At 41.0% G+C, this 25,489-nt stretch overlaps 1 protein-coding gene across 1 annotated transcript in view; it reads left to right on the top strand.

Annotated features, from left to right (window-relative positions):
- CCDC170 (coiled-coil domain containing 170) overlaps positions 1–25,489 on the top strand; it is an 85,628-nt gene that overhangs the window by 50,857 nt on the left and 9,282 nt on the right. Inside the window, exons 6-8 of the mRNA XM_025383587.1 lie at positions 4,753–4,953; positions 11,690–11,863; positions 14,936–15,178. Of these exons, the coding sequence (XP_025239372.1) occupies positions 4,753–4,953; positions 11,690–11,863; positions 14,936–15,178 (618 nt within the window). The remainder of the gene's footprint in view (positions 1–4,752; positions 4,954–11,689; positions 11,864–14,935; positions 15,179–25,489) is intronic.

Genomic DNA, 25,489 nt, shown 5'->3' with positions numbered 1-25,489 from the left:
TGTGGTTGAAAACATCAATTGACTCTTTTTTTTTCTCAAAAGATTTCTCTGTAGCATGTGAGCTATTTGATAGCATTTTACCAACAGCAGAACTTCTTTCTAAATTGGGGTCAATCCTCTCAAATCATGTTTCTGCTTTGTCATCTAAGTTTATGTAATATTCTAAATGCTTCTTGTCATTTCAACAATGTTCACAGCATCTTCACTAGGAGTAAATTCCATCTCAATCATCATTTTCTTTGCTCATTCATGAGAAGCAACTCTTCATCCATTCAAATTTGATCATGAGATTACAGCAATTCAGCACATCTTTAGGCTCCACTTCTAATCTTAGTTCTCTTGCTATTTCCACAACATCTGCAGTTACTTCCTTCACTGAAGTCCTGAACCCCTCAGAGTCATCTCATAGATGACTCCTATGATGTTGATATTTTGACCTCTTCTCATGACTTATGAATGTCCTTAATGGCATCAAGAGTAGTGAATCCTTTCCAGAAGGTTTTGAATTTACTTTGCCCAGATCCATCAGAGGAATCGCTCTCTGTGGCAGCTATAGCCTTATGAAGTATATTTCTTAGATAATAAGACTTTAGAGTCAATATTACTCCTTGATCCATGGGCTGCAGAAAGAATACTGTGTTAGTAGGTGTGAAGACAATGTTCATCTCCTTGTACATCTCCGTCAGAGTTCTTGGGTGACCAGGTACATTGTCAACAAGCAGTAATATTTTGAAAGGAATCTTTTATTGAGCCATAGGTCTCAACTGTGGGCTTGAAATATTCAGTAAAACATGATGTGAACAGATATGCTCTCATCCAGCTTTGCTGTTCCATTTCTAGAGCACAGTCAGAATGGATTTAGCATATTTCTTAAGGGGCCTAGGATCTTCAGAATGCTAAATGAGCACTGGCCTCAACTTCAAGTCACCAGCTGCATTAGCCTCTAACGAGAGAGTCAGCCTATTCTCTGAAGCTTTGAAGGCAGGCATTGACTTCTCCTCTTTAGCTATGAAAGTCCTAGATGGCATCCTCTTCCCATAGAAGGCTATTTTGCCTACATTGAAAGTCTGTTGTTTGGTGTCATCACCTTCATCAATGATCTTAGCTAGATCTTGTGGATAACTTGCCTCAGCTTCTGCATCAGCTCTTACTGCTTTGTCTTGTACTTTTATGTTATGGAGATGGCTTCTTTCCTTAAATCTCATGAATCAATCTCTGCTAGTTTCAAACTTTTCTTCTGCAGCCTCCTTACCTCTCTTAGGCTTCATAGGTTTAAGGAGAGTTAGGGCCTTGCTCTGGATTAGGCTTTGGCTTAAGGGAATGTTATGGCTGGTTTGATGTCTATTCAGACCACTCAAACTTTCTCCATATCAGCAATAAGGCTGTTTTTTGTTATCATCTGTATGTGTCTTAGTCCATTTGTGTTGCCATACAAGAATACCTGAGGCTGAGTAATTTATAAAGAAAAGAGGTTTATTTGGCTCACGGTTCTGCAGGCTATACAAGAAGAACAGTGCCATCTACTTCTGACAATGAACCTGAAGAAACTTTCACTCATGGCAGAAGATGAAGGGGAACAGGCATCACATGGCCAGAGAGAAAGAAAGGGAGAGAAAGTAGGAGGTGCCAAGCTCTTTTCAACAACCAGATCTCATGGGAACTAAGAGTGAGCAGTCACTCAATTCTGTGAGAATGACACCAAGTTGTTCATGAAGGATCTGCTCCCATGAACCAAACATCTCCCACTAGGCCCACCTCCAACCGTGAGGATCAAATTTTAACATGCGATTTAGAGGGGACAAATATCCACACTATATCAGGGTGTTTACTGGAGTAGCATCTTTTTTTTTTTTTTTTTTTTTTTTTTTTGAGATGGGGTCTTGCTCTGTCACCCAGGCTGGAGTGCAATGGCATGATCTCGGCTCACTGCAACCTCTGCCTCTCGGGTTCAAGTGATTCTCCTGTCTCAGCTTCCTAAGTAGCTGGGACTACAGGCGCCTGCCACCATGCCCGGCTAATTTTTGTATTTTAGTAGAGATGGGGTTTCGCCATATTGGTCAGCCTGGTCTTGAACTCCTGATCTAAGGTGATCCACCCACCTCAGCCTCCCAAAGTGCTGGGATTACACGCGTGAGCACCATGCCTGTCCTGGAGTAGCACTTTTAATTTCCTTCAAGAATGCTTCCTTTCTATTCCCAACTTGGCTGATTGTTTGGAGTAAGAGGCCCAATTTTTGGCCTATCTCAGATTTCAACATGCCTTTCTTACTAAGCTTAGTCATTTCTAGCTTTTGAGTTAAAATGAGAGAAGTGAGACTCTTCCTTTTTTTTTTTTTTTGAGACGGAGTCTCATTCTGTCACCCAGGCTGGAGTGCAGTGGCACGATCTTGTCTCACTGCAACCTCTACCTCCCAGGTTCAAGTGGTTCTCCTGCCTCAGCCTTCTGAGTAGCTGGGACTACAGGCATGCACCACCATGTCCAGCTAATTTTTGTATTTTTAGTAGAGCTGGGGTTTCGCCATGTTGTCCAGGCTGGTCTTGAACTCCTGACCTCAGGTGATCCACCCACTTTGGCCTCCCAAAGTGCTGGGATTACAGGATCAGCCACTATGCCCAGCCTGACTCTTCCTTTCATTTGAAAACTTAGAGGCCATTGTAAGGTTATTAACTGCCTTAATGTGAATATTGTTGTGTCTCAGGAAATAGGGAGGCCCAAGGAGAGGAAGAGACATGTGGGGTCAGCCAGTTAGTGGAAAAGTCAGAAAGTACACATTTATCATTTAAGTTCACTGACTTATATGGGAGTGGTTTGTGGCACCCCAAACACTGCAATAGTAACATCAAAGATCTCTGATCACAGATCACCATAACAGCTATCATAGTAATGAAAAACATTGGAAATATTGGTAGTATTGCCAAAATGTGACACAGGGACACAAAGTGAGCATGTGCTGTCCGAAAAATGACACTGATAGACTTGCTCAATGCAGGGTTGCTGCAAACCTTCAATTTGTAAAAAACTAAATATCTGTGAAGAGCAATAAAGTAAGTGCAATAAAGTGAGATGTGCCCGTAGTTAGCCAATTTCTGGCCATCTTCGGTGACTGGGAATCCACTCCCTACTAGACAGTGTCTTTAGACAGCTGTAATCATTATAAAGTTTTCCCTTTCTTCTGTATTTTGATTATTTATTATTTTTAATTTTTTTGCTCACACCTCACAGGGAAGAGTTTTTCCCTTCCTATAAAGGAATGCTTAAGTGAATGATGACTCATTCGCGTGATGAGTTCTTAATGCAGCCATTAAAATATTAAGAATTTCAAATGGCATGAGAATAATTAGGTAAAAACAAAGACACAAAATTGCATGTATGATATTTCAACTATATTTTAATGATACACAAAAACAAATTATTTAAAAATATTAACACTTTTTGCATCTGGGTGGTGGGATCACAGGGAATTATTTTTTGCTTGTTTATACTTTTTGTAGTTAAAGGAAATTTTATGGAGATATCTTAATTTATAATTATAGGAACTGGGGAAAACATTTTCCTTTCATAAATATGGAATTTCTTCTCTGATTTATACCTATTGGTTCTCAATGTAGGCTCCGAGAGTAACTCAGAACAAATCCTTTTGTTCTCCCGTACAACAGCCTTTCAAAAAGTTTGAAGGCAGATTATGTGGTTACGCATGGCTGTTTACAGATAGGCAAACAGAAATTGTTTTCTTTTTAAAAATTGAGACAGTAAAAATCTGAAACAGTCAGGATGTTTCCATTTCTGTGAGAGTGGTACTGTACTGTTATGTAAATACTATGCTTTTCCTCTTCTCTTCCAAAATAAACCATCAAAAGAAAACAAATGTATCACCCTAGACTTGGTGGTTTTATTGAATCCAACATTTTATGAAACTGGATTGAGTAAAATCAGTTGGAGTTTTCTGAGAGTGTCCCTGAGGTCCTTGGTAAACTTGCACTCTTGGTTTGAAGGAATGATCAGGACAAAAAGAGGAACTCCTCGGAAGGATGGGAGCATTGGGCAAATCAGGTGGGTTGTGGAGAGGCTGGAGGGACTTTAACATGGGACAGTACTCAGATCCCCCTGCCCTCTTATACATTGATCCTGACCCTATTTAGAGTCACCATATTAAAGAGATTTTGAACTCTCCAATGCAAAAATGGTATTACTCTATGACTATGTAGTGTAGAGTCAGTATCCCTGGAGTTTAGGGCATGGGTAACCAATCTTCAATAGAAAGTTGAAAAAAGTTGGAAAAAGCATATGTCTGTACATGAATTCCCTGTAATGCCTCAACGTTACCTGCCAAGATTAATTTGCTGTCTAATCTTAGGTCAACTCAAAATGGTGAAAGCATTTTTCTGGGGAATGGCTCTTCGTAGATTTTTACAGTACTTTTTGTCTTAATTCTTTTTCCTACTAAACTTTGAAACTCTTAGCAATAGTTTTGGGGTAAGTAAATGTTATCCATAAATTTTTATCGATTAACCTGTTAAAAGAATTATATAAAAATTAAAAATACCAATCAAAAAATTTTATTCAATAATGAATGTAGATTATTTCAAACAGAGGGAAATACAGCTATCACTTACATATTTTACATGGGATTTTTACAAATAATCTGGAAGTTGGTATCATAAACAGTTATGCTGCTTAGGCAGAGCAGTAGATGTGAACACTTTCCTTGCATCTAAAACAAGACTTATTCTTGATCTGTTTCTTTGTTTCCAGATGGTCTTCCAGCTTGAAGCCCAAATATCTGAGCTTGTTGAACAGTTGGGAAAGGAGTCTGAGTTTCACCAGAAAGCTCTCCAGAGGGCCCAGAAAGCAGAGAATATGTTGGAGACTCTTCAGGGTCAGCTGACACACCTGGAGGCAGAGCTGGTTTCTGGAGATGTTTTGCGAGACAACTTGAATTTTGAGAAACAAAAAGTAATAACCTGAGGGCATATCCATGAGTAGAAGCATCTGTTGTAGTATAAAATTTTAACTGAAAATATTCTGAATTTTACAGTATTTAGTTTGGTTAAGTCCTGGACTTAATTAGTTAAGTCGATTTCAAGGAACAATGGGTTTGGAACTTCCTTGATTCAAATTAATTTAATTAAACTCAACAAATATTTGTTGAATGCCTATCATATATGAGGTCCTAAAGGTTTGGCAAGCTAAAATATGAATAATACACAGTTTCTGATCTTAAAGGGCTCATAATTCGATAGGGTAGACAGACACTCAGGTAAGTTGCTGTACTATAAGTTTATATGTGTTGTATGTATTGAATCAGAAAGTTCTGTAGGAACTTCTAGATAAAGGGAAGATTTTATAGGAGAGGCAATAATTAAGTTCATTTTTCAAAGGTAAGTCAGATTATAGTGGAGAGAGAAGACAGATACTGTAGGGGAAACAGTTTGAACAAAGGCATGAAATCTGGCAAGTGCATAGTGTATTCAGAGAATGCAAACTGGTGAATCCTATATGGCTGGAACGTGTTATTCTTGGTGGATCTGTGGCAAGAGAGAAGACTGGAATGGCTTAGACTAAGAAGATGGAGTGTTCTTTAATCTGTAGAATAAGAAGTGTGGTAAGTGTGAGCATTGCAGTATTTTATTTTATTTTTATTATTTTTATGTTTTTGAGACAGAGTCTGGCTCTGCTGCCCAGCTGGAGTGCAGTGGCAGATCTCTGGCTCACTGCAAGCTCCGCCTCCCGGGTTCACGCCATTCTCCTGCCTCAGCCTCCCGAGTAGCTGGGACTACAGGCGCCCACCACCACTCCCGGCTGATTTTTTGTATTTTTAGTAGAGATGCGGTTTCACCATGTTAGCCAGGATGGTCTCGATCTCCTGACCTCATGATCCGCCTGCCTCGGCCTCCCAAAGTGCTGGGATTACAGGCTTGAGCCACCACGCCCGGCCACATGGCAGTATTTTAGAAAGATAGCGAGATGTCCCCGTGGAGCTGAGATTGGGGCATGGAGAGTCTGGGAAACAATGGCGCTGATAACCCAGTGGGAGAGGAGAGTTAAATGGGAAGTGAAGGGGCCCACACTGAGGATTTGAGTGTGGGGACATTGTCAGTGATCTTTGACGGGCAGTTTTGGTAGAGTGGTGGAGAGCAGAAGCCAGTTTGCTTTGCGCTAAGGGGAGACTTGAGAGGAAGGGGAGCGACCTCCAGTAGACCAGTGTGAAGTCTGGTGACCAAAGAGAAGACAGGCATGAGGCAGTGGCTGTGAAAACCAAGATCAAAGAAAGGTTTTGCTGGACAGGATGGAGAGGAAAGTGTGGACTGAAAGAGTCCGTAGGAGGGAGTGTGGGAGGGGAAAGGGAGGCACAGGGGCTCAAGAGCCTCGATGCAGAATTTGGCATGAAAAATACTCTTAAGTTGAAACGTCTACTCAAGTAACATATTCCTTTTCATTCTTCTGTGCTTAAAACATTGAGGAATCGTCATGCCTGCACTGAGGTTGGATATGCAAAGATGTGCCAAAGGTGTCTGTGGAAAATCAAGTCCAGCGGATGAGACAGGGAGATCGGGGCGTAATAGTACAATAGCGCAATTAGTGCACAGTAGTGCAATTAGTGCCACGATGGAGACAGGTATAAAATTTGACAGAAACCTGGAAAAAGGAGCAATGACTTTTTTTCTGTGCGGTAAGTGAGCCATCTTCACAGAAGAGGGAAGCATTAAAGAATGAGTAGGAATTTGTCAGGCAGAAGAGGAGGGAAGGAATTTGAGGCAGAAAAAATAGCAGGAACAAAGAAGAAATGGAGGTGTGAGAAGATGGCTTGGGAAATGAATGAGGTGCAGGGAGCATGAGACATGATACTGGGTGAAACCAAAGGCGTGAGACGGCACTGGAGGCAGGTGTAGGAATCACTGAAATAGATCAGTCTAATGGCTCAGGCTTCATTGCATAGGTAATGGGAAGCCAGAGAAGGTTTTTGAGTAAAAGAAAGATTTCCCTCAAGTCAGACTGGCTTAGAGGGTAGCAGCGGTGTCCAACCTTTTGGCTACCCTGGGCCACACTGGAAGAAGAAGAATTGTCTTGGGCCACACATAAAATACACTAACAGTAGTGATAGCCTATAAGCTAAAACAAACAAACAACAACAACAACACACACACACACACAAACAAAAAACAACCATGCATAATTTTTGAGATATCTGCCACCACAGATAAACAAAAAAGTCCTTGCATTCAAAGGGCTGGACACAGCTGAAGGAAGGTAGGGAGCCCTGTCGGTGGCTCTCTGACTGGTCCAGTTTAGAAGATAGTCCAGTTCAGACTAGTCCAGTTCAGAAGATAATAAAGATATGAACCATGTAGTGGTTTTGTGAATGGAAATAGGGGCTAGATTTGAGAAGTCTGGGAGAGTGGAGATAGCTTTTTCTATTAGATATCTGTAAAGGTGTGATGGTGGAAAATTTGATTTTGTAAAGAATTATTGGCTCGGCTTGGTAGCTCACGCCTATAATCCCAGCACTTTGGGAGGTTGATGCAGGCAGATCGCTTGAGCTCTGGAGTTCAAGACCAGCCTGGGCAATATGGCGAAATCCCATCTCTACAAAACCCACAAAAATTAGCTGAGCATGGTGGCACGCACTTGTGGTCCCAGCTACCTGGGAGGCTGAGATGGGAGGATAGCTTGAGCCTGGGAGGTGGAGGTTGCAGTGAGCTGAGATCATACCACTTCAGCCTGGGTGACAGAGTGAGACCCTGTCTCAACAAACAAACATAAAAACAAAACAACAACAACAACAAAAAAAACAAAAACAGGCCAGGCGTGATGGCTCATGTCTGTAATCCCAACACTTTAGAAGGCTGAGGCAGGTGGATTACTTGAGGTCAGGAGTTGAAGAACAGCCTGGCCAACATGGTGAAACCCCATCTCTACTAAAAATTACAAAACATTAGCCAGGTGTGTTGGTGTGTGCCTGTAACCCCAGCTACCCAGGAAGTTGAGGCAGGACAATTGCTTGAATTTGAAAGGCGGAGGTTGCAGTGAGCAGAGATCGGGCCATTGTACTCCAGCCTAGGGTGACAGAGACTCCCTCTCAAAACAAATAAACAAAATAAAACAAAAAACCACAACCAAACAAAATGAAATATTGCACCTGAGTATGGTAATGTAAATTGAAAGCCATATTACTGCCTGCGGGACAGCTTCACCTGCATGGTCCGTGAACACCAAAATATATTCAAAACTGAAATGACATCTGCTCACATTTATCCCTCTCCTGCTTCAGTCATGGTGGTAATCTACCTCCATTTGCTCAAGCCGTCTTTAACGCTTCCCTCTTTTTAATCAGTTCCTAAGCACTGTAAATCCTGTCTCCTTACTAGATCTCCAATGCCTCCCCCATCTCTATATCCAGCAGCTGTGCTTTGGCTCTGAGAATTGTGCTCGTTAACACCGACTAGGGAAACAAGCCAGTAACTGAGCTCCCGGCACCGTTCTTCATGCCTCAGATTTACTCTCTTCATTGCTGCCAGGGAGGTCTTCATGAAACGTGTGCCTAATCTTCTCTTTCTTTATCTCAAAACTGGCCAGTGGCTCTCTGGGGGCCCCAGGCTCAGGTACAGATTCCTTCTTTTTCCATGGCTTCACATTCTGTGAGCTGGCCAGGTGGTCTCTCCATCTTCCCTTTCCCCTGTAATTTCTCCTGCCAGCAAGGGGCAAACTCAGAAACCTTCTGGGAGCGGCAGGACCCTGGTGGGGTCTGCGGTGATTGCGGAGCCTAAAGCCATCCATGCAAATTTGTAGCAGCACTCACTCCTCCGGCCTCCTCCGGCTGCCTCCCACACTGCCCACAGCTATTCTCACTGAGAGAACGTTCTCCTCACCTCCTTCACCTGGTAACAGCAGTCTCTTCAAGATTCAGCTCAAATACTGCTTCCCCCGGTGGTCTTCCCTAGGAGACTTACCTATCTTTCCTTATGCTCTCCAAGCATAATGCATCTGCCTCTCTCATGATACTTTTTACCCTTATTGGATTGTTTTTAAATTTTTTTCTTCTCCAAATATTCCAAGCTTCTTGAGGCCGGAAGAAATGATCTTTTTCCTGTGTTTCTCCAGGGCCTAGAGAAAGAGTCAATAAATATTATTTGAATTATAGAAGAAATATGTCAAAGGCAAGAATTTCAGGTGGATTGGTATTGCCTTCCCTTACTATAAAGGAATCATTAATTTTAATTGGGATTATGTCCAAATAACTCTCAGTTATGAAAGCAAGTTATGTAAGCTAATTCTGTCCATGGTGAATCTTCTGTCGCTAACTGCGTATGAAATGCATGTTCTGGTAAGGATGGATAGTATCATGTAAATTGAAAAGTAAAGTTGCACAGTTTAAATGCTAAATGCAGGTAATCTAGGCAGACTCAAAGACAGTAGAATGCACAGTTTCTTATTTATGCTGAACTGTCATTCAAGTGAACAATATATACAGTAATCCTTCATTTCTATGTAGTTAAAAGTTTCTAGTAACTTTAATCTTCTGAAGTATAGCCAAAATCCTTGAAATAGAAACTTTCTCTATGGGGTCTTTCTCTGCTTGGTCTTGTCTTAATCCCTTTTTGCCTGTTGTAGTCCTGGCCCACTAAATGGATGGGTCATACATAGAATAGAAAAAAAGAGGGTTTCGTACCATCATGTAAAAGGTACTTATCTATTTTAGGTAAAATACAAGCAATAGCACTTAGGTCACTTTCATAGACACAGATTAAAAATTAAAAATTCCATATAGAAAGCTGATACAGCATTAAAAAGTGATAACCAGAGGATGTAGAGACAAAAGCAGTTTATGGGATTGTAGCACAATGCAATAAGTGGTATTTGCAATGACTGTGACTTATAAAGAAGAGATAAAATTGTATTCACATGTATGCTATTTGCCAAAACTGGAAAATAGACACTTATAATATAATTTCGTCCTGATAATTAAAACATGGCTAGTTCTGGGCTTTAAGCTGGTGTGCTTCAGTTGGCAGGAAATTGTACCTATTTAAACATTTAATTGCCTGAAAATGCCAGATGGATAAGTTATTGCAATCAGAAGAAAATATCAAAGATAAAACCCAAATCATGAAATTATGATATAGAAAGCTCATTGATTGATTTATTCATCCAGTAAGCACTTAGTAAGCATTATCTTATGTGTGGACTTGCCAGATAAACCACAGAAATCAAGTAGAGGAAAACCTTTAAATAGCTTTCTAACTGTAGACTGCTAAAATATGAACCCTGACTTCCTTCATACAGCTCTGTTTTAGGGAGGAGGTGTTTATTTAACATAATTTTACTTAATTTAACTTAATTTTAAAGACATTTTCTAAAACAAATTAATTAATAAAAAAGACCCCAAAATCTTGTTCAAAATTTTGTTTGTATGATGAGCTTTGGGTTTGGAGTGCTCTGTAGAGCCTAAGAAGAGTAAAGTGGCAACTGGCTAAGTTGCCAGGGTCCACCTTTGAGGCCAGGGCCCAGTTAGGTGGGAAAAATTCCCAAGGAAGGTGCGTGGGTGGGTGTATTAGTCCATTTTCACACTGCTGATAAAGACATAGGCTGGGCATGGTGGGTCACATCTGTAATCCTAGCACTTTGGGAGGCCAAGACGAATGGATCACCTGAGGTCAGGAGTTTGAGACCAGCCTGCCCAATGTGGTGAAATCCCATCTCTACTAAAAATACAAAAAAATTAGCCAGGCATGGTGGCATGTGCCTGTAATCCCAGCTACCTGGGAGGCTGAGGCAGGAGAATTGCTGGAACCTGGGAGGCAGACACTGCAGTGAGCTGAGATCAAGCCACTGCACTCCAGCCTGGGCAACAGAGGAAGACTCTGTCTCAAAAAAAAAAAAAGAATGAACAAAAAAAATAAAATTATATAAAAATATATATATATTTATATATATATATATATATATATATATATATATATATAAATAACATAAGTAAATAAAATTAGAAAGACATACCTGAGGCTGGGTAATTTATAAAGAAAAAGAGGTTTAATGGACTCACAGTTCCACGTGGCTCAGGAGTCCTCACAATCATGGTGGAAGAGTAAGGGATGTCTTATATGGTAGCAGGCAGAGAGAGAGAATGAGAACCAAGCAAAAGGGGTTTTCCCTGATAAAACCATCAGATGTCATGTGACTTATTCTCTACCATGAGAACAGTATGGGGGAAACTGCCCCCAATGATTTAATTATCTTCCACTAGGTCCCTCCCACAACTTGTGGGAATTATGGGAGCTACAATTCAGGATGAGGTTTGAGTAGTGACACAGACAAACCGTATCAATGGGACTGGATTAGCCTGGGAGGGGCATGGTTGCAGCAGCAAGTTGTCAAAGCAGAGAGATGAAGATGTAATCAAACATAGCCAAATGTGTTGTTTGGCAGGGTTAAGAAAAGTATATAATATTCGACTGAACATCAACATCAAGGGCTAGGAGAGTCAAGAGCATTCAGACAAGGGGTAGGCAGGGAACTGGCAGGATGGTTCAGGAATTTATTACCACATATTGGATCAGAGTCCATGCTCCACTCTATGCTCTCTGCAAAGGAGAATTACCTGTAAGCTTGGGAGAAAGAGGAAAAGATTCTGTGAGATCACCCATTAACTTTGACTTTCATGTCCTATTTTTGTTTTTGTTCTTGGGTTTAGTATCTTAAATTTCTGGATCAGCTTTCGCAGAAAATGAAGTTGGACCAGATGGCTGCCGAATTTGGTTTTGACATGCGGCTGGATGTGGTTTTAGCTCGAACAGAGCAGCTGGTTCGTCTTGAGAGCAATGCAGTCATTGAGAACAAGACCATTGCCCACAATTTGCAGAGAAAGGTAGGGGATATTGAAACTTGCTAGTATTGAGAGAAGAAATTTCTGAAAAACCCAAACATTGAAAAATAATGTACTGCCACCATATTTACCAGTGTAGCTAGGAAGACTCTTATAAAAATATGTATTTAGAATTGGAGGCTGAATTTCAAGTCTGAAGAATTGATAAGTGTATCTGTCACCTAAGGTCGTGTTTCACTGTGTGTAACCAGTACCCACAATGACAGTGACTTAAGCGAGTAGAAGTTTTTTGTTTTTTGTTTTTTTGTTTTGTTTTGTTTTTCTCACACGAATTCCTGGAGACAGGAAGTTTGGGGCTGGTGTGGCAACTCTCCTCTGTAAAGTCTTCAAGGAACCAGGCTCATTTCAGCTGATTCATTTCCCATCCCTAGGGTGATCCTTATTCTCATGGTTCCAAATGGTGCCTGGAACCATTATATCTGTGTTCAAGATAGAAGAAAAGAGTGAGGAAGAGAGCTGTAAAAGAACAAGCAGAGCCATCTTTTGAAAAAGGCACTCAGAATTTGCTACATGAACTTTTGTTTATATCCCATGGCCAGAAAATGTATTGGTGGTCAAACCTAGCTGCAAGGGAGGCTTGCAAATGTAGTCTTTATTCTGGGTAGCCATTTACCTAGCTAGAAAAAATTCACAGTTTCTGTTACTTTGGGAGAGGAGGAGAACTGGGAGGGCATTTAGCAGCCTCTGCATTTATAAGCTCAGTTGCGCTAGAAATTCTAGTAGAGAGAGAAGGGCTTACTTTTCTTCACTTAAACGAAGAGTTAGAAACAGTTTAGACTAAATCAATGAATGAATGGATGAAAGGGATAAAATATAATTATTAGTTACATAATTATTGGTATTGGGGAAAAATAGGAAAACACAGATGTATTCTTATAATAGTTCTTAGGAGAAAAATGCTATGATACAATTCCAGTGTAGATGCTGTATAATGAGTCACATCTGGGTTCCCAATTTGGTTCCATCAAGCTGTGTGACCTTGAACAAATTATATACCTCTCTGTCTCTGTTTCCTTATATTTAAGATGGGGATGCTATATACCCCAAGGAGTTGCTAGTTTTTAATAAATAACATTTTCAAACCCTTGGCTCACAGAAGTTGCTGTGTTCATGTTTGGCTTCTCCACTACCATATCTTGAGAAATATTTTATAAAAGATAGCATACAAACTCTATTACCATTAGAGACATTAAATTAGCTACCATTCTTTCCAAAGTTCTGCTCAGATCATTGATGCTTTTTCTTAGTATCCAACACTATTACTTCTTAATAATTATATAATTATTAAACTTACCAGTTTATAGAATTTACCAGTGTAAAATTGCAATGGAGTGGAACTTTTATTTCTTTTCTTTTTTTTTTTTTGTTTTGAGACAGAGTTTCACTCTTGTCACCCAGGCTGGAGTGCAATGGCATGATCTTGGCCCACTGCAACCTCTGCCTCCCAGGTTCAGGTGATTCTCCTTCCTCAGCTTCCTGAGTAGCTGGGTTTACAGGCATCTGCAACCATGCCGGGCTAATTTTTGTATTTTTAATAGAGACGAGGTTTCACTATGTTGGCCAGGCTGGTCTCAAACTCCTGACCTCAGGTCACTCGACTTCCTTGGCCTCCCAGACTGCTGAGATTACAGGCATGAGCCACCATGTCTGACCTGGAGTGGAATTTGACATGAAGAAGCTTAAGAAAGGGAATTTGATGAGAGAAATATTAAAAAGGCCTTGTTCAAAAGTGATCTAGATATGGAGACAGCTGTCACTGTTAGGCAGGATACTCAAAGCAGCATTTCAGTAAGTCTTTCCACCTTTTACCACTTTACAAGTGCAGAGTAGATAATTAGGGGAAATTTGATGGTCTTCAGCTTGAACACTTGATAATACATGATTCTGATTCTGATGTTTGTAGCACATGACAGAGGTTTCTGTACTTAATATTCCATCCACTAATTGTGACATGTGGAGCCCAGGAAGATTCTTCCCCTGTAGAGTCCATAGTCATTTTCTTAAATATCACTCTGATTTCCTTTTTTGAGTTTGATTACCAATGATAAATGATGTTTGAGAACCTGTCCTCTGCTTAGTTTGTGGACCTTATAGTCTGGGCATATAATAAAGACCAAGAAGCCTTCTTACAGTCTCTTTTCTTTCTAAGATTTTATATGTATAAGCAAAGCTTTAAAGCAAAGCTTACTTAAAAGTCTCCTTGGTATATCTCACTTTAAAAATATATCAACTCTCAGCCAGGTGTGGTGGTTTACACCTGTAATCCCAGCACTTTTGGAGACTGAGGCAGGTGGACCTCTTGAACCTAGGAGTTCAAGATCAGCCTGGGCAACATGGTGAAACCCTGTCTTTACAAAAAATACAAAAATCAGCTGGGTGTGGTGGCATACACCTGTAGTCCCAGCTACTTGGGAGGCGGAGAGGTGGAAGGATTGCTTGAGCCTGGGAGAGGGAGGCTGCAGTGAACCGTGATCATGCCACTATACCCCAGCCTGCACAATAGAATGAGACCCTGTCTCAAAAAAAAAAAAAAAGTTGATATATATCCACTCCCATGTTGGGGACCACCTATTCCAGTTCTAAGGGATTGAAATGAGCCGGTCTAGGTTGACAGTACTCACTTGCATTGTATCTTATTTCAGAAAACGTCAGTGCAGGTATTGTGGCCATTAGATGTTAGACAGGATTTTGTCTCTCTGTCTTATATTCTGCTCTTGATAAATTCATCTGAGGAGTTTTTTAAAAGTAATTTTACACTTTTCTGATGATGCACATAATGTTAGAGAGCATCAGATGTGGAAAGCTGACTCCTCTGCACATTTTCTAGGGCTCCTTTGTCTCAGAGTTTAGGTGTGCAATTAATTCTTGGAAAGGGTATGAATAAAAAATGCAATCAGGAAAAGGAATCCAATAACTTTTTTGATGGTTTACACATTAGTCTTATAGAGGTGTAGATAAAGATCAACACCTCTGGATATTATTATTACTGGGTAACTCATTTATATTTACTATTGTCCAATTATTTTAAAAAAATCCCTGTTTGCATCAAACCAGCTAAAGACACAGAAAGAGAGACTGGAAAGCAAAGAACTACACATGAGCCTCCTCCGGCAGAAAATAGCCCAGCTGGAGGAGGAGAAGCAGGCACGCACGGCCTTGGTGGTTGAGAGGGACAACATGCATGTTACCGTCAGGAACCTGCAGAAGAAGGTGGAGAGGCTGCAGAAGGAGCTGAACACATGTCGAGACTTGAACACTGAGCTCAAAGCCAAACTGGCTGACACCAATGAACTGAAGGCAAGTGCTCGGCAACATTTTGTTGTTGCTTTTTGCTAGTTACTGTCAATGTTTATGCAAAAGAATAACAGCTTTATCAGGACACACCAGAAAAAGAAAGATGAAAGCTTCGTCTGATTTTCTAGAGTTGTGGGAAAAATGGAAACAAGACACAAATTGGAGTACATATCCATTTAGTGTCTCTTCAATATCTGAAGTGAAGCCATCATCGCTAGGTGAAAAGTCAGCCAAAAAGTGGTGATGTTTTCTTTTCTTTTTTGAGGAGAAGTTTTGCTCTTGTTGCCCAGGCTGGAGTGCAATGGCATGATCTTGGCTAACCACAACTTCCTCCTCCTGTGTTCAAGCGATTCTCCTGCCTCAGCCTCCCGAGTAGCCAGGATTACAAGAGTGTGCCACCACGCCTGGCTAATTTTGTATTTTCAGTAGAGATTTGGTTTCTCCATGTTAGTCAGGTTGGTCTCGAACTCCTGATTTCAGGTGATCCACCCACCTTGGCCTCCCAAAGTGCTGGGATTACATGTATGAGCCACTGCGCCTGGCCTTTTAAAAAATGTTTTTGAGATGGAGTCTCACTCTTTTACCCAGGCTAGAGTGCAGTGGCATGATCTCGACTCACTGCAAACTCTGCCTGGGTTCAAGTGATTCTCCTGCTTCAGCCTCCCAAGTAGCTGGGATTACAGGTGTGCACCACCACACCCAGCTAATTTTTTTGTATTTTTAGTAGAGACGGGGTTTCACCATGTTGGCCAGACTGGTCCCCAACTTCTGACCTCAAGTGATCCACCTGCCTCAGCCTTCTGAAGTGCTGGGATTACAAGTGTGAGCCACTGCACCTGGCCAAAAAGTGGTGATGTTTTAAGTCCAGAAAAGAAATACATTTCTCCAAAGTGTTGGTGACTGCTATTAGTGATGATGCAGGGATTAATCACACTGGAATTTGCTTAGGAAGAAATGAGAAAATGCGCACAACTGTTTGCTGAAAAGAGTCAGGCAGGCAAGGGTATTTATGTTGTGCTCTGTAGGATGCATCATTACCAAGTCCAGTGGAGAAGGTCACCAGACTGGGGAGACATAATTCCTATATTCAAGGTGTTCAACTTCTAATGAAGGCAGAGCAGAAAGAAATGGAAACTTACAAGAAATTTAATCAAAAGATTCACATGTCATGCATGCGTGCCACTGGCAATAATATGTAACTTAATATGCACACATCATCCTCAGCAGGTGTGCAAATTGCAAGTGCAGTGGACAATGCTCTTTGCAGACAATGCTCTGAAACTGCTTTTTGGAAGGTTTCCGAATCTGGAAACAGACAGGCAGGGAAAAAGAATCTGGAATTAAGGCAGCTCTTGAACATGTGTAGTGGGGACCATGTTTTAGAAAATATTTTCCAGTGTAGTTACCCTTCTGAGTAGTTTTCTTTTCCCCGCTGAAGCCCTTCTGCCATGGGGACTAGACTGCCAAGTTGAAGTGTACTTCCTTGGAGAAGGGGAGAACGCCCCCCCGCCCAGAGAAGGGCACATATCTGAATACAAGGAAGGGGGAAAGAAAGGGAAAGCATCTGAGGTGGTGCCATGGGTGGGGAGAAACTATCAGAGGTAAGTCCCCTCAACAGTCCCTTTACAACTTGAGACTGACCTTTAGCGGGGATTTGGGGTAGGGTGGGATGACATCAACTGCTCTAACCCTGGCTGGAAGGGGCTGCAAAAGGTGGTGAATCTTGGGGGCCTAGATTGTACCCCGATTCCCTGGAGCCTGGAGTTCCATTTTCACTAGTGAGGGAGATGGATGACAGCTGAAATGCAAGCTGGAGAGCTCATTACAGGAGCAGATGGGGGTGCTCCCTTCAACTGAGGGACAAAGTGACCCTCCATCAGAGGCCCTGGGGTAATCACCTAGGCCATGGCCCAATAGCAGCTACAGCCAAGCCTTGAACTAACCAAGACCAATGATGGGGCCTTGACTCTGGTGAGAGACCCTCACACATTTCACAAGTCAAATAGTAGATACAGAAGAGATTTGGGGCAGCATGACGGCCAGAATCACTTTTCCTAATGTCACAAGGACTTTCCTCCATCCAGTCATCATCTCAGAAAGAAGGAGGGGAGAGAAGAATCCCCTAAAGATGGCATTGCATGAACAAAACAAATCTTAAACCCAAAGAAATGCGGTTAGCTGCAACTACCATCTGCTCTAACCATTTGGGGTGACGGTAGTGGGGAGTTTGTTTCCTATATCCAAAGGACTATGCAGATTATCCTAAAGTTAATGTGGCTGGGACATTGCACCAGCTGCTCCTGATTGTAGGATGTGTGGGTGTTCATCCCTAGGCCAGAGGCACTTATCCCTCTGACGTCCTTGCTTATGAGGATACAGGAGTACTACTTTGTTAGAGAGAATAAAGGGCCTTTGGACACTTCCAAAGGAGGTAGAAAGGAAAAGTTAAAGAAATGGAAACCAGTGGTATGACAGTTAATAATTGGAGAATGTCGTTGAACAAAATAGGAAAAGGAACCTCACCATTATAGCCAATGTGTGATGCAGACCTTTGAAAAGGAAACAAAATTTTGGGCTTTAGAGAACAATAAGGAGAATTTGCAGACCTGATCTAACACTTTTGAAGAATTTCTCTTACCCATAGGGAGGCAGTTGCATGTAGACAAGGATGTGGCTAATTCAGAGCTGTACAGTGTTTCACAAACTCAGACTGAAAAACCAAACAGTCTCCAGTCTTTGCCAAGATTTTATAAACGCAGATTACTTCCTAGTACTGTCATGGTATTTGGTACAACATTGCCTCTGATCAAACAACAGTTGTTGGAGTAGAGGATGAGGATGAGTGACAGTCAATGCAATAATAGGTGGATAGGAGGTCTGGTCGGCTGCTGATGACACCTTGACCATGTCCGGGAGTTAGGGAGTGGAAGAAGCTGAGCAGTGGACAGGGGCCAGATCACATGGAGGCTTATGTATCACGCTAAGATGTTTGGACTTATCCTCCGGGTCCTGGGGAGCCATTGGAGGATAAAATTGTCAGGAAAGAGACTGAGAAGAAACAGAGAGAGATAGGGAGAGAGCAGAATGAGGCTATGGTCAACAGTACCAAGTGCAGCAGTGAGATAATGACTGAAGGAGTAACCACCACACTTGGTTTTGGAAAATCTGTAACTCAAGCATGTACAGATCATGGTGGTAGTGGGTGAGGGTTTTGAGAATAAGCCAAATTTCAGGGATGAAAGACAAATGAAAACAAAGAGAGTGCAATACCTTTCTGGGATAGTTGGATAAAAAGGAGAAGCGAGGTGGGAAATAAAGTTGGCTTGCGTATTTACTTGGTTGCTTTATTTTGCATAGACAGATCCACACACTTTTACAGATTAGATATAGGAAATGTGTAGGAGAGACTTGGTTTGACTGACTCAAGAATTACTCAGGCCCTTACACGTTTCAAAGGCATGTTAAGTCTGCCTTCCAGTGGAGAATAGAGCTCTCTCTAATGTGCTAACACAGTAAACGCCAACTTCATGCATTTATGAGATATCAAATACAGAATAGATTTTTATTTTGTATTTGATACGAATCCAAAATATCAGACTTCTGATATCAATGTCCAAGACAGACTACTGATATCAACTCTCCCCCCTTATACATTGCCTAAGCTAGTCCCTGTATTAATTTCACTATTCATAAAGCAATATTTCTGGACATTAGCAAAAATAGCTTTACTGTATTTCTTAGGGCTACCCAATTACCACAAACTGGGTGGCTCAATACTCAATCCCGCTAACAGTCCTTGGTTTATAGCTGCATTATTCCAATCTCTGCCTCCCCTTCACGTGGCCTCCCCATGTGTGTCTCTCCTTTTCTGTCTCTTATAAGGACATCCATTGTTGGTGTTAGGGCCCATCCTAATTCAAAACGATCTAATCATGATACTGTTACCTTAATCATTACCTGCAAAGGCCCTTGTCTAAATAAGGTCACATTCTGAAGTTCTAGGTGGACACAACTTTTGGGAAGGCACTACTCAAACCACTACACTTATTAAATTAACAATTTTACCACTCTTAGAGGGACAATATAAAATAATAATTTGAATTACATTTCTATGGTTTTTTAACAATGAGAAATGTTTACATCCCATAAAGTTTATTTTTTAAAGTGTATAATTGAATGATTTTTAGTATATTGACAAGGTTGTGCAAACATCACCACTATCTAATTCCAGGACTTTCCATCACTTCTGCCATATCCTTCCCCAAAATCCCACACCCATCGGCAATCATTCTTTATTGACCCTTTCTTCAACTTCTGGTAACCAGTAATCTTTCTGTCTTTATAAATTTGTCCATTCTGTAAATTGTATATAAACGGAATCATGTAATACATGGCCTTTGTCTCTGGCTTTTTGTATTAGTCTGTTTTCCTGCTGCTGATAAAGACATACCCGAGACTGGACAATTTCCAAATGAAAGAGGTGTAACGGACTTACAGTTCCACATGGCTGGGGAGGCCTCATAATCATGGCAGAAAGTGAAAGGCACTTCTTACACGGTGGTGGCAAGAGAGAATGAGAGCCAAGTGACAGGGGTTTTCCCTTATAAAACCATCAGATCTTGTGAGACTTATACACTATCATGAGAAAAGCATGGGGGAAACCACCCCCATGATTCAGTTATCTCCAACTGGGTCCCTCCCACAACATATGGGAATTATGGGAGCTACAATTCAAGATGGGATTTGGGTGGTGACACAGCCAAACCATATCACTTCTTTTACTTAGTATGAGTATACTTAATATTTTCAAGGTTCATCCCATGTTGTACCATGGATCAGTACTTCATTCCTGTATTGGTCAGGGTTCTCCAGAAAAACAGAAGCAATAGGAGGTGTGTGTGTGTGTATGTGTGTTTGTGTGTATGCAGACAGATATATGTAGATATAAATATCTACATCTATCAATCAATCATCTATCTATCTACATGGAGAGATTTATTTTAAAGAATTGGCTCACACAATTTTGGAGACTAGCAGGATGGGCTGACAGACTGGAGACCTAGGTAGAGCTAATGTGGTAGTAAAAATGTGAAGGCTGGCAGGTTTTCCTTGTGTTCAGGGAAGCTCATTGTCTCGTTCTGCTTATGCCTTCAACTGATTGGATGAAGCTTACCCACATTTTGGAGGGCACTCTGCTTTATGCAAAGTCTATCCATTAAATATTTGACCAAATATCTGGGCATGATTGCCCAGCCAAATTGATACATAAAATTAACCATCATAATTCCTTTTTATGGATGAGGAATATTTCGTTGTATGGATATACCACATTTTGGTTGTCCGTTCAGCATTTGATGAGCATTTAGATTGTTTCCACTTTTGGCTATTCTGAACAAGGCTGCTATGAACATTTGGGTGAAAGCTTTTGTACTTGTTTCTTTCTTTTTTTTTTTTGAGACAGAGTCTCACTCTTTTGCCCAGGCTGGAGTGCAGTGGTGCTATCTCGGCTCACTGCAAGCTCCACCTCCTGGGTTCACACCATTCTCCTGCCTCAGCCTCCTGAGTAGCTGGGACTACAGGTACCCACCACCACATCTGGCTAATTTTTTGTATTTTTTGTATTTTTAGTAGAGACGGGGTTTCACCATGTTAGCCAGGATGGTCTCGATCTCCTGACCTCGTGATCCGCCTGCCTTGGCCTCCCAAAGTGCTGGGATAACAGGGGTGACACCGCGCCCGGCCTGTACTCATTTCTATGTCTGTTTCAAAACCATGATTGAAGACCTTGATGCCTAGGTTATACAAATCTTCTGTTTTAAGATCCATGCTGTAAATTTACTCCTGAATTCTAGACCAAGAAAAAGCAGACCTTTCCAGATACTATTACATTTTAATTTGGCAGTCAAATATAAGTATTACAGAAATCCTTTTTGCAAGAAAAATGTTTTTTAATGAATTTCTCTACCTGTGTTGAGTTAAAATAATTTTATTATAATATTATTTACATGTGTACAAACTTAAAACTATATAGAAATTTCTTAATCTTATTATATTTCTTAATATTATGAAATCCATACCAGTTTAGAAATCAAAACAAAGGATAAAATAGAATTTAAAAAATTAGGGATATTAATTCTATGTGATAGATTATTTTACTAAAATTACCATTGATATGGTTTGGCTCTGTGTCCCTACCCAAATGTCATCTTGAATTGTAATCCCCATGTGTTGAGGGAGGGAGGTGATTGGATCACGGGAGCAGTTTTCCCCATGTTGTTCTCATGATAGTGAGTGAGTTCTCATGAGATTCGATTGTTTTATAAGTGTTTGACAGTTCCTTCTTAACATGCTGTCACTCTTGCTGCCACTATGTAAGACATGCCTGCTTCCCCTTCCACCATGACTGTAAGTTTCCTGAGGTCTCCTCAGCGATGCAGAACTGTGAGTCAATTACATTTATTTCCATTATAAATTACCCAGTCTCGGGTATTTCTTTTTTCTTTTTCTTTTTTTTTAAGATGGAGTTTTGCTCTGTCACTCAGGCTGGAGTGCAATGTGCGATCTCGGCTCACTGCAACCTCTGCCTCCCGGGTTCAAGTGATTCTCCTGCCTCAGCCTCCTGAGTAGTTGGGATTACAGGTGTGTGCCATCATGCCTGGCTAATTTTTTGTATTTTTAGTAGAGATGGGGTTTCACCATGTTGGCCAGGCTGGTTGTGAACTCCTGACTTCAGGTGATCCACCCGCCTTGGCCTCCCAAAGTGCTGGGATTACAGGCATGAGCCACTGTGCCCAGTCAGGTATTTCTTTATAGCATGTGAAAATGGGCTAATACATCCATTAATAAGAATGTGTGGTACCAACCGCTCATGATACAAGTTCTTTTGAGTTTGGCATGTCTAAAGTTTATTTTCCCTAAGGGTATAGGAGTTATTGTACCATGTGTTTTATTTTAATACTGCAGATACTTGATTTGTGCCTATGCCATGACATAGTTTGGCCTTCACTTTGCATGAACACATTTATATGTTAACTCTGCCTTTACCGTTTTCTCTTTAGCCCAGGATAACGACTCATTGGCACAAATATAGCTTTATACACAAATCCAAATGCCAAGTACTGAAATCATGTGGCAGAATGGCAGAGGATAAAGAAAGTGCTTTGCATAATTCACATCATGCTAGGTGCTTTAGGGCCTGTATCAGTTATCATTAGTTTCAGCTCAATATATTGAAACACCCCGTAATATCAGTGGCTTAGAGAGGAGAGGCGTTTACTCCCTTCTCACTGGAAAGAAGCACCCGGCAACCTCAGTTTTCAACCTTCTGCTTCAGTATCCTAGCAATAGCTTTAGTCCTCAATGCCATCTTCTAGGCCAAGCTAGCTGCTGGGGCTCCAGCTTCACTCTAGTCATCAGAAAGGAGGAACGGTGGAAGACACCTTGTGTGCTGCTTTCCAGGAATGATACAGCACTTCTTATGTCTCCATTGGCCAGAAATGAGGTCCAACTTAGTCCCTGGACCTCATGTAAGTGAAGTCAGTCTGAGAAATGGGTCTTTATTCTGTACAGTAAGAAAGAAAGTAAGAATAGCTATTTGGTGGAGAGCCATCAGCTATTAGCCTATATCATGTGGCCCAACCTTAGTAGGGAGCTGTGGCCAAAGATCAGCAGTCAGACAACCAAAAACTAGTGGAAAGCTCATTCTCTTCATTGCCGTCTTTCAAGGAAACACCAAAAGGGATTAACGTTCTTCAGCCACCTGTGAAGTTCTCTCCAACTTTCTAACTCTCTTTATATCTCCCAGACAAGACAGCCTCTCCCCACATTCCTTCCCCACTCCAGAACTTTCTCCAACCCAATGAGTATAGCCTTCCTTAATTTTTTCCCCCTGAGCTCCCATCTCATACTCAGCTCTGATGATGTAGATCCACTGGATTTCTGGGACTGCTTTGAGCTCTTCCCACTTCTGAACTTATTACTGATAAGTAAGAACTTGTTATAACCATTTTGTTGTTTGTTTGCGATGGCATCAGTAGAGCAGGTACTCAAGACAGAAAAATGCCCCCTACTAAGTGGGTCTACAGGGGTTGACCTTGGACATAAATGTATTTTCAGTCTATATTTTTTAATTGAGGAATTTAAACCATTTACATTCAAGGTTGCTATTCGTAAGTGAGGACTTAGGCCTTTCATTTTGGTAATTGTTTTCTGTTTTTTTTAATATATAGTTTATTCCTTTTTTCCTCTCTTATTGTTTATCTTTGCAGTTTGCAGTTTGGTGATTTTTGTAGTGATAACATTTGATGCCTTTCTCTTTCCCATTTGTGTATCTGCTTTAATAGTGAGTTTTAACTTTCATGTGTTTTCATTCTGGTAAATATAATCTTTTTGCTTCTAGATGTAGGACTCTTAAACATTTCTTCTTGGACTTGTCTAATGGTGATGAGTTCCCTCAGTTTGCCCTTGTCTGGGAAAAACTTGTTTCTCTTTCTTGTTTGAAGCATAACTTTGTTGGCTGTCTATTGTTGATAGGCATTTTTTTTCCTTTTAGCGCTTTGACTCCCATTTTCTCCTAACCTGTAACATTTCTCTTGAGAAATCCACTGTTAATCTGATGGAAATTCACTTCTATGTGACTTTATGCTTTTCTTTTGCTGTTTTTAAAATTCTCTTTTAGTCTTTGACTTTTGACTTTTAGACTTTAATGTGCCTGAAAGAGGACCTTTTTAGGCTGACTCTATTTGGGGATCTTTGAGCTTCCTGTCTCTGTCTGTCCATATCTCTCATAAGATTTGGGACATTTTCAACTAGTATTTCGTTAAACAGGAATTTAATGCATTTTCCATCTCTTTTTCTTCTGTAACTTCCAATAATGCAAATATTTGTTCACTTCATGGTGCTCCTATGCCACATAGAGTTTCTTCATTATTTTTTCTTTTTTTGGCTGGGTTATTTCAAGAGATGTGTTTTCAGGTTTAGAAATGATTTCTTCTGCATGATCTAGTCTATTGTTGAAGCTCTCAATAATGTTTTTAATTTTATTTATTGAATTCTTCAGTTCCAAGATTTAACCTTGGTTCTTTTTTTTTTTTTATATATATATTTATCTCTTTGCTGACTTTCTTATTCAGATCATTGAATTATCTGTGTTCTCTTTTATTTCATTGGGTTTCCTTAAGATCATTATTTGAATTCTTTGTCAAGCATTTCATAGAGGTCCTTTTCTTTGAGATTTGTTACTGAAGTTTTATTGTGTTCCTGTGGAGGTGTACTTGCTTTTTTCATGAGTCTTGTGCCCCTATGTTTATATCTGTACATCTGTTGAAACAAGCACTTCTTCCAATTTTATGAAGCCGCTTTGGTAGGGAAAGACTTTTTCCTGTAGATACGGCCTATATTGTTGATTGGGTAGAGTGTTTTGGCTTTGGTTCTGGGAGGGTACAGTTGTGTAGTCTCTGTATGATTTCTTTAGCTGTAATCAGTGTTAGCAGTATCTGTGACTACTTCAGGGTGTGGTGTTTTGTGGAGGCTGTGGTGTGGCTTTGCTGGGGATGGAGATGCTTGGCAGGCTGGTCCTTGGGCCTCTGGTGACACATGCAGGGATGAGGTGGTCCTACCACTGAAAGTGGGGGCGGATTGCCAGTGGTCATGGCAGAAGGCCATGAGTAGGTGGCTGTCAGGCTCTGGGGAGCATGCACTTTCAGTCTCAGAAAGTGAGTTTGCCTCAGCATAAGTTTCCTCTCTGGAATAATGAGGTCACATGGACTCCGGGCAGCCGCCTATACTGGGCTTGTGTCCTGTAAGGGCTGAGGTCTCCAGTAGCTAAGTTTATAGGTGTCCATGGTGTGCATGTGGACTGCTGGGGATCTCCCACTTCCCTTTTTCCTGCAATGGGAAGTCTCTCTTTGCTCCAAGCTGATCCTGGCTGACTGCTTTGTTTTCCTTTCTATGCTGCCCTCCTGAGATTTTGCATCTCAGAAGGTCTTTGTCACTTCCTTGCTGAATTCCAGTGTTCCTCCCTAGACACTGTTTGATGTGTGGTTATTTGTTGTTTTGGTCCTTCTTTGTGGTAGAGATGAGTGTTGGTTGCCTTTAGTTAGCCATCTTGATGATGTTTTCTACTTAGTTAAATTTTTGTGTCCTTTTCAAAGAGGGACACAGTATCTATTTGGGCCATCAAAAGACTCTCCCACTTTGCCGTCCTATCCCATTCAGAGAGCCTGTGCTCACTTCCTGGCTCCTACTGGGTGGTGTTTTCAGTGCAGCTTCCTGAAACCTTCCAGCTGGAGAATTTAGATCCTCTCAGGAAGCCAA

Source organism: Theropithecus gelada, chromosome 4 (assembly GCF_003255815.1).
Source record: "Theropithecus gelada isolate Dixy chromosome 4, Tgel_1.0, whole genome shotgun sequence".
NCBI lineage: Eukaryota > Metazoa > Chordata > Mammalia > Primates > Cercopithecidae > Theropithecus > Theropithecus gelada.
Note: the sequence above shows the minus strand (reverse complement) of the source record. Positions and strands in the feature narration are given on the sequence as shown.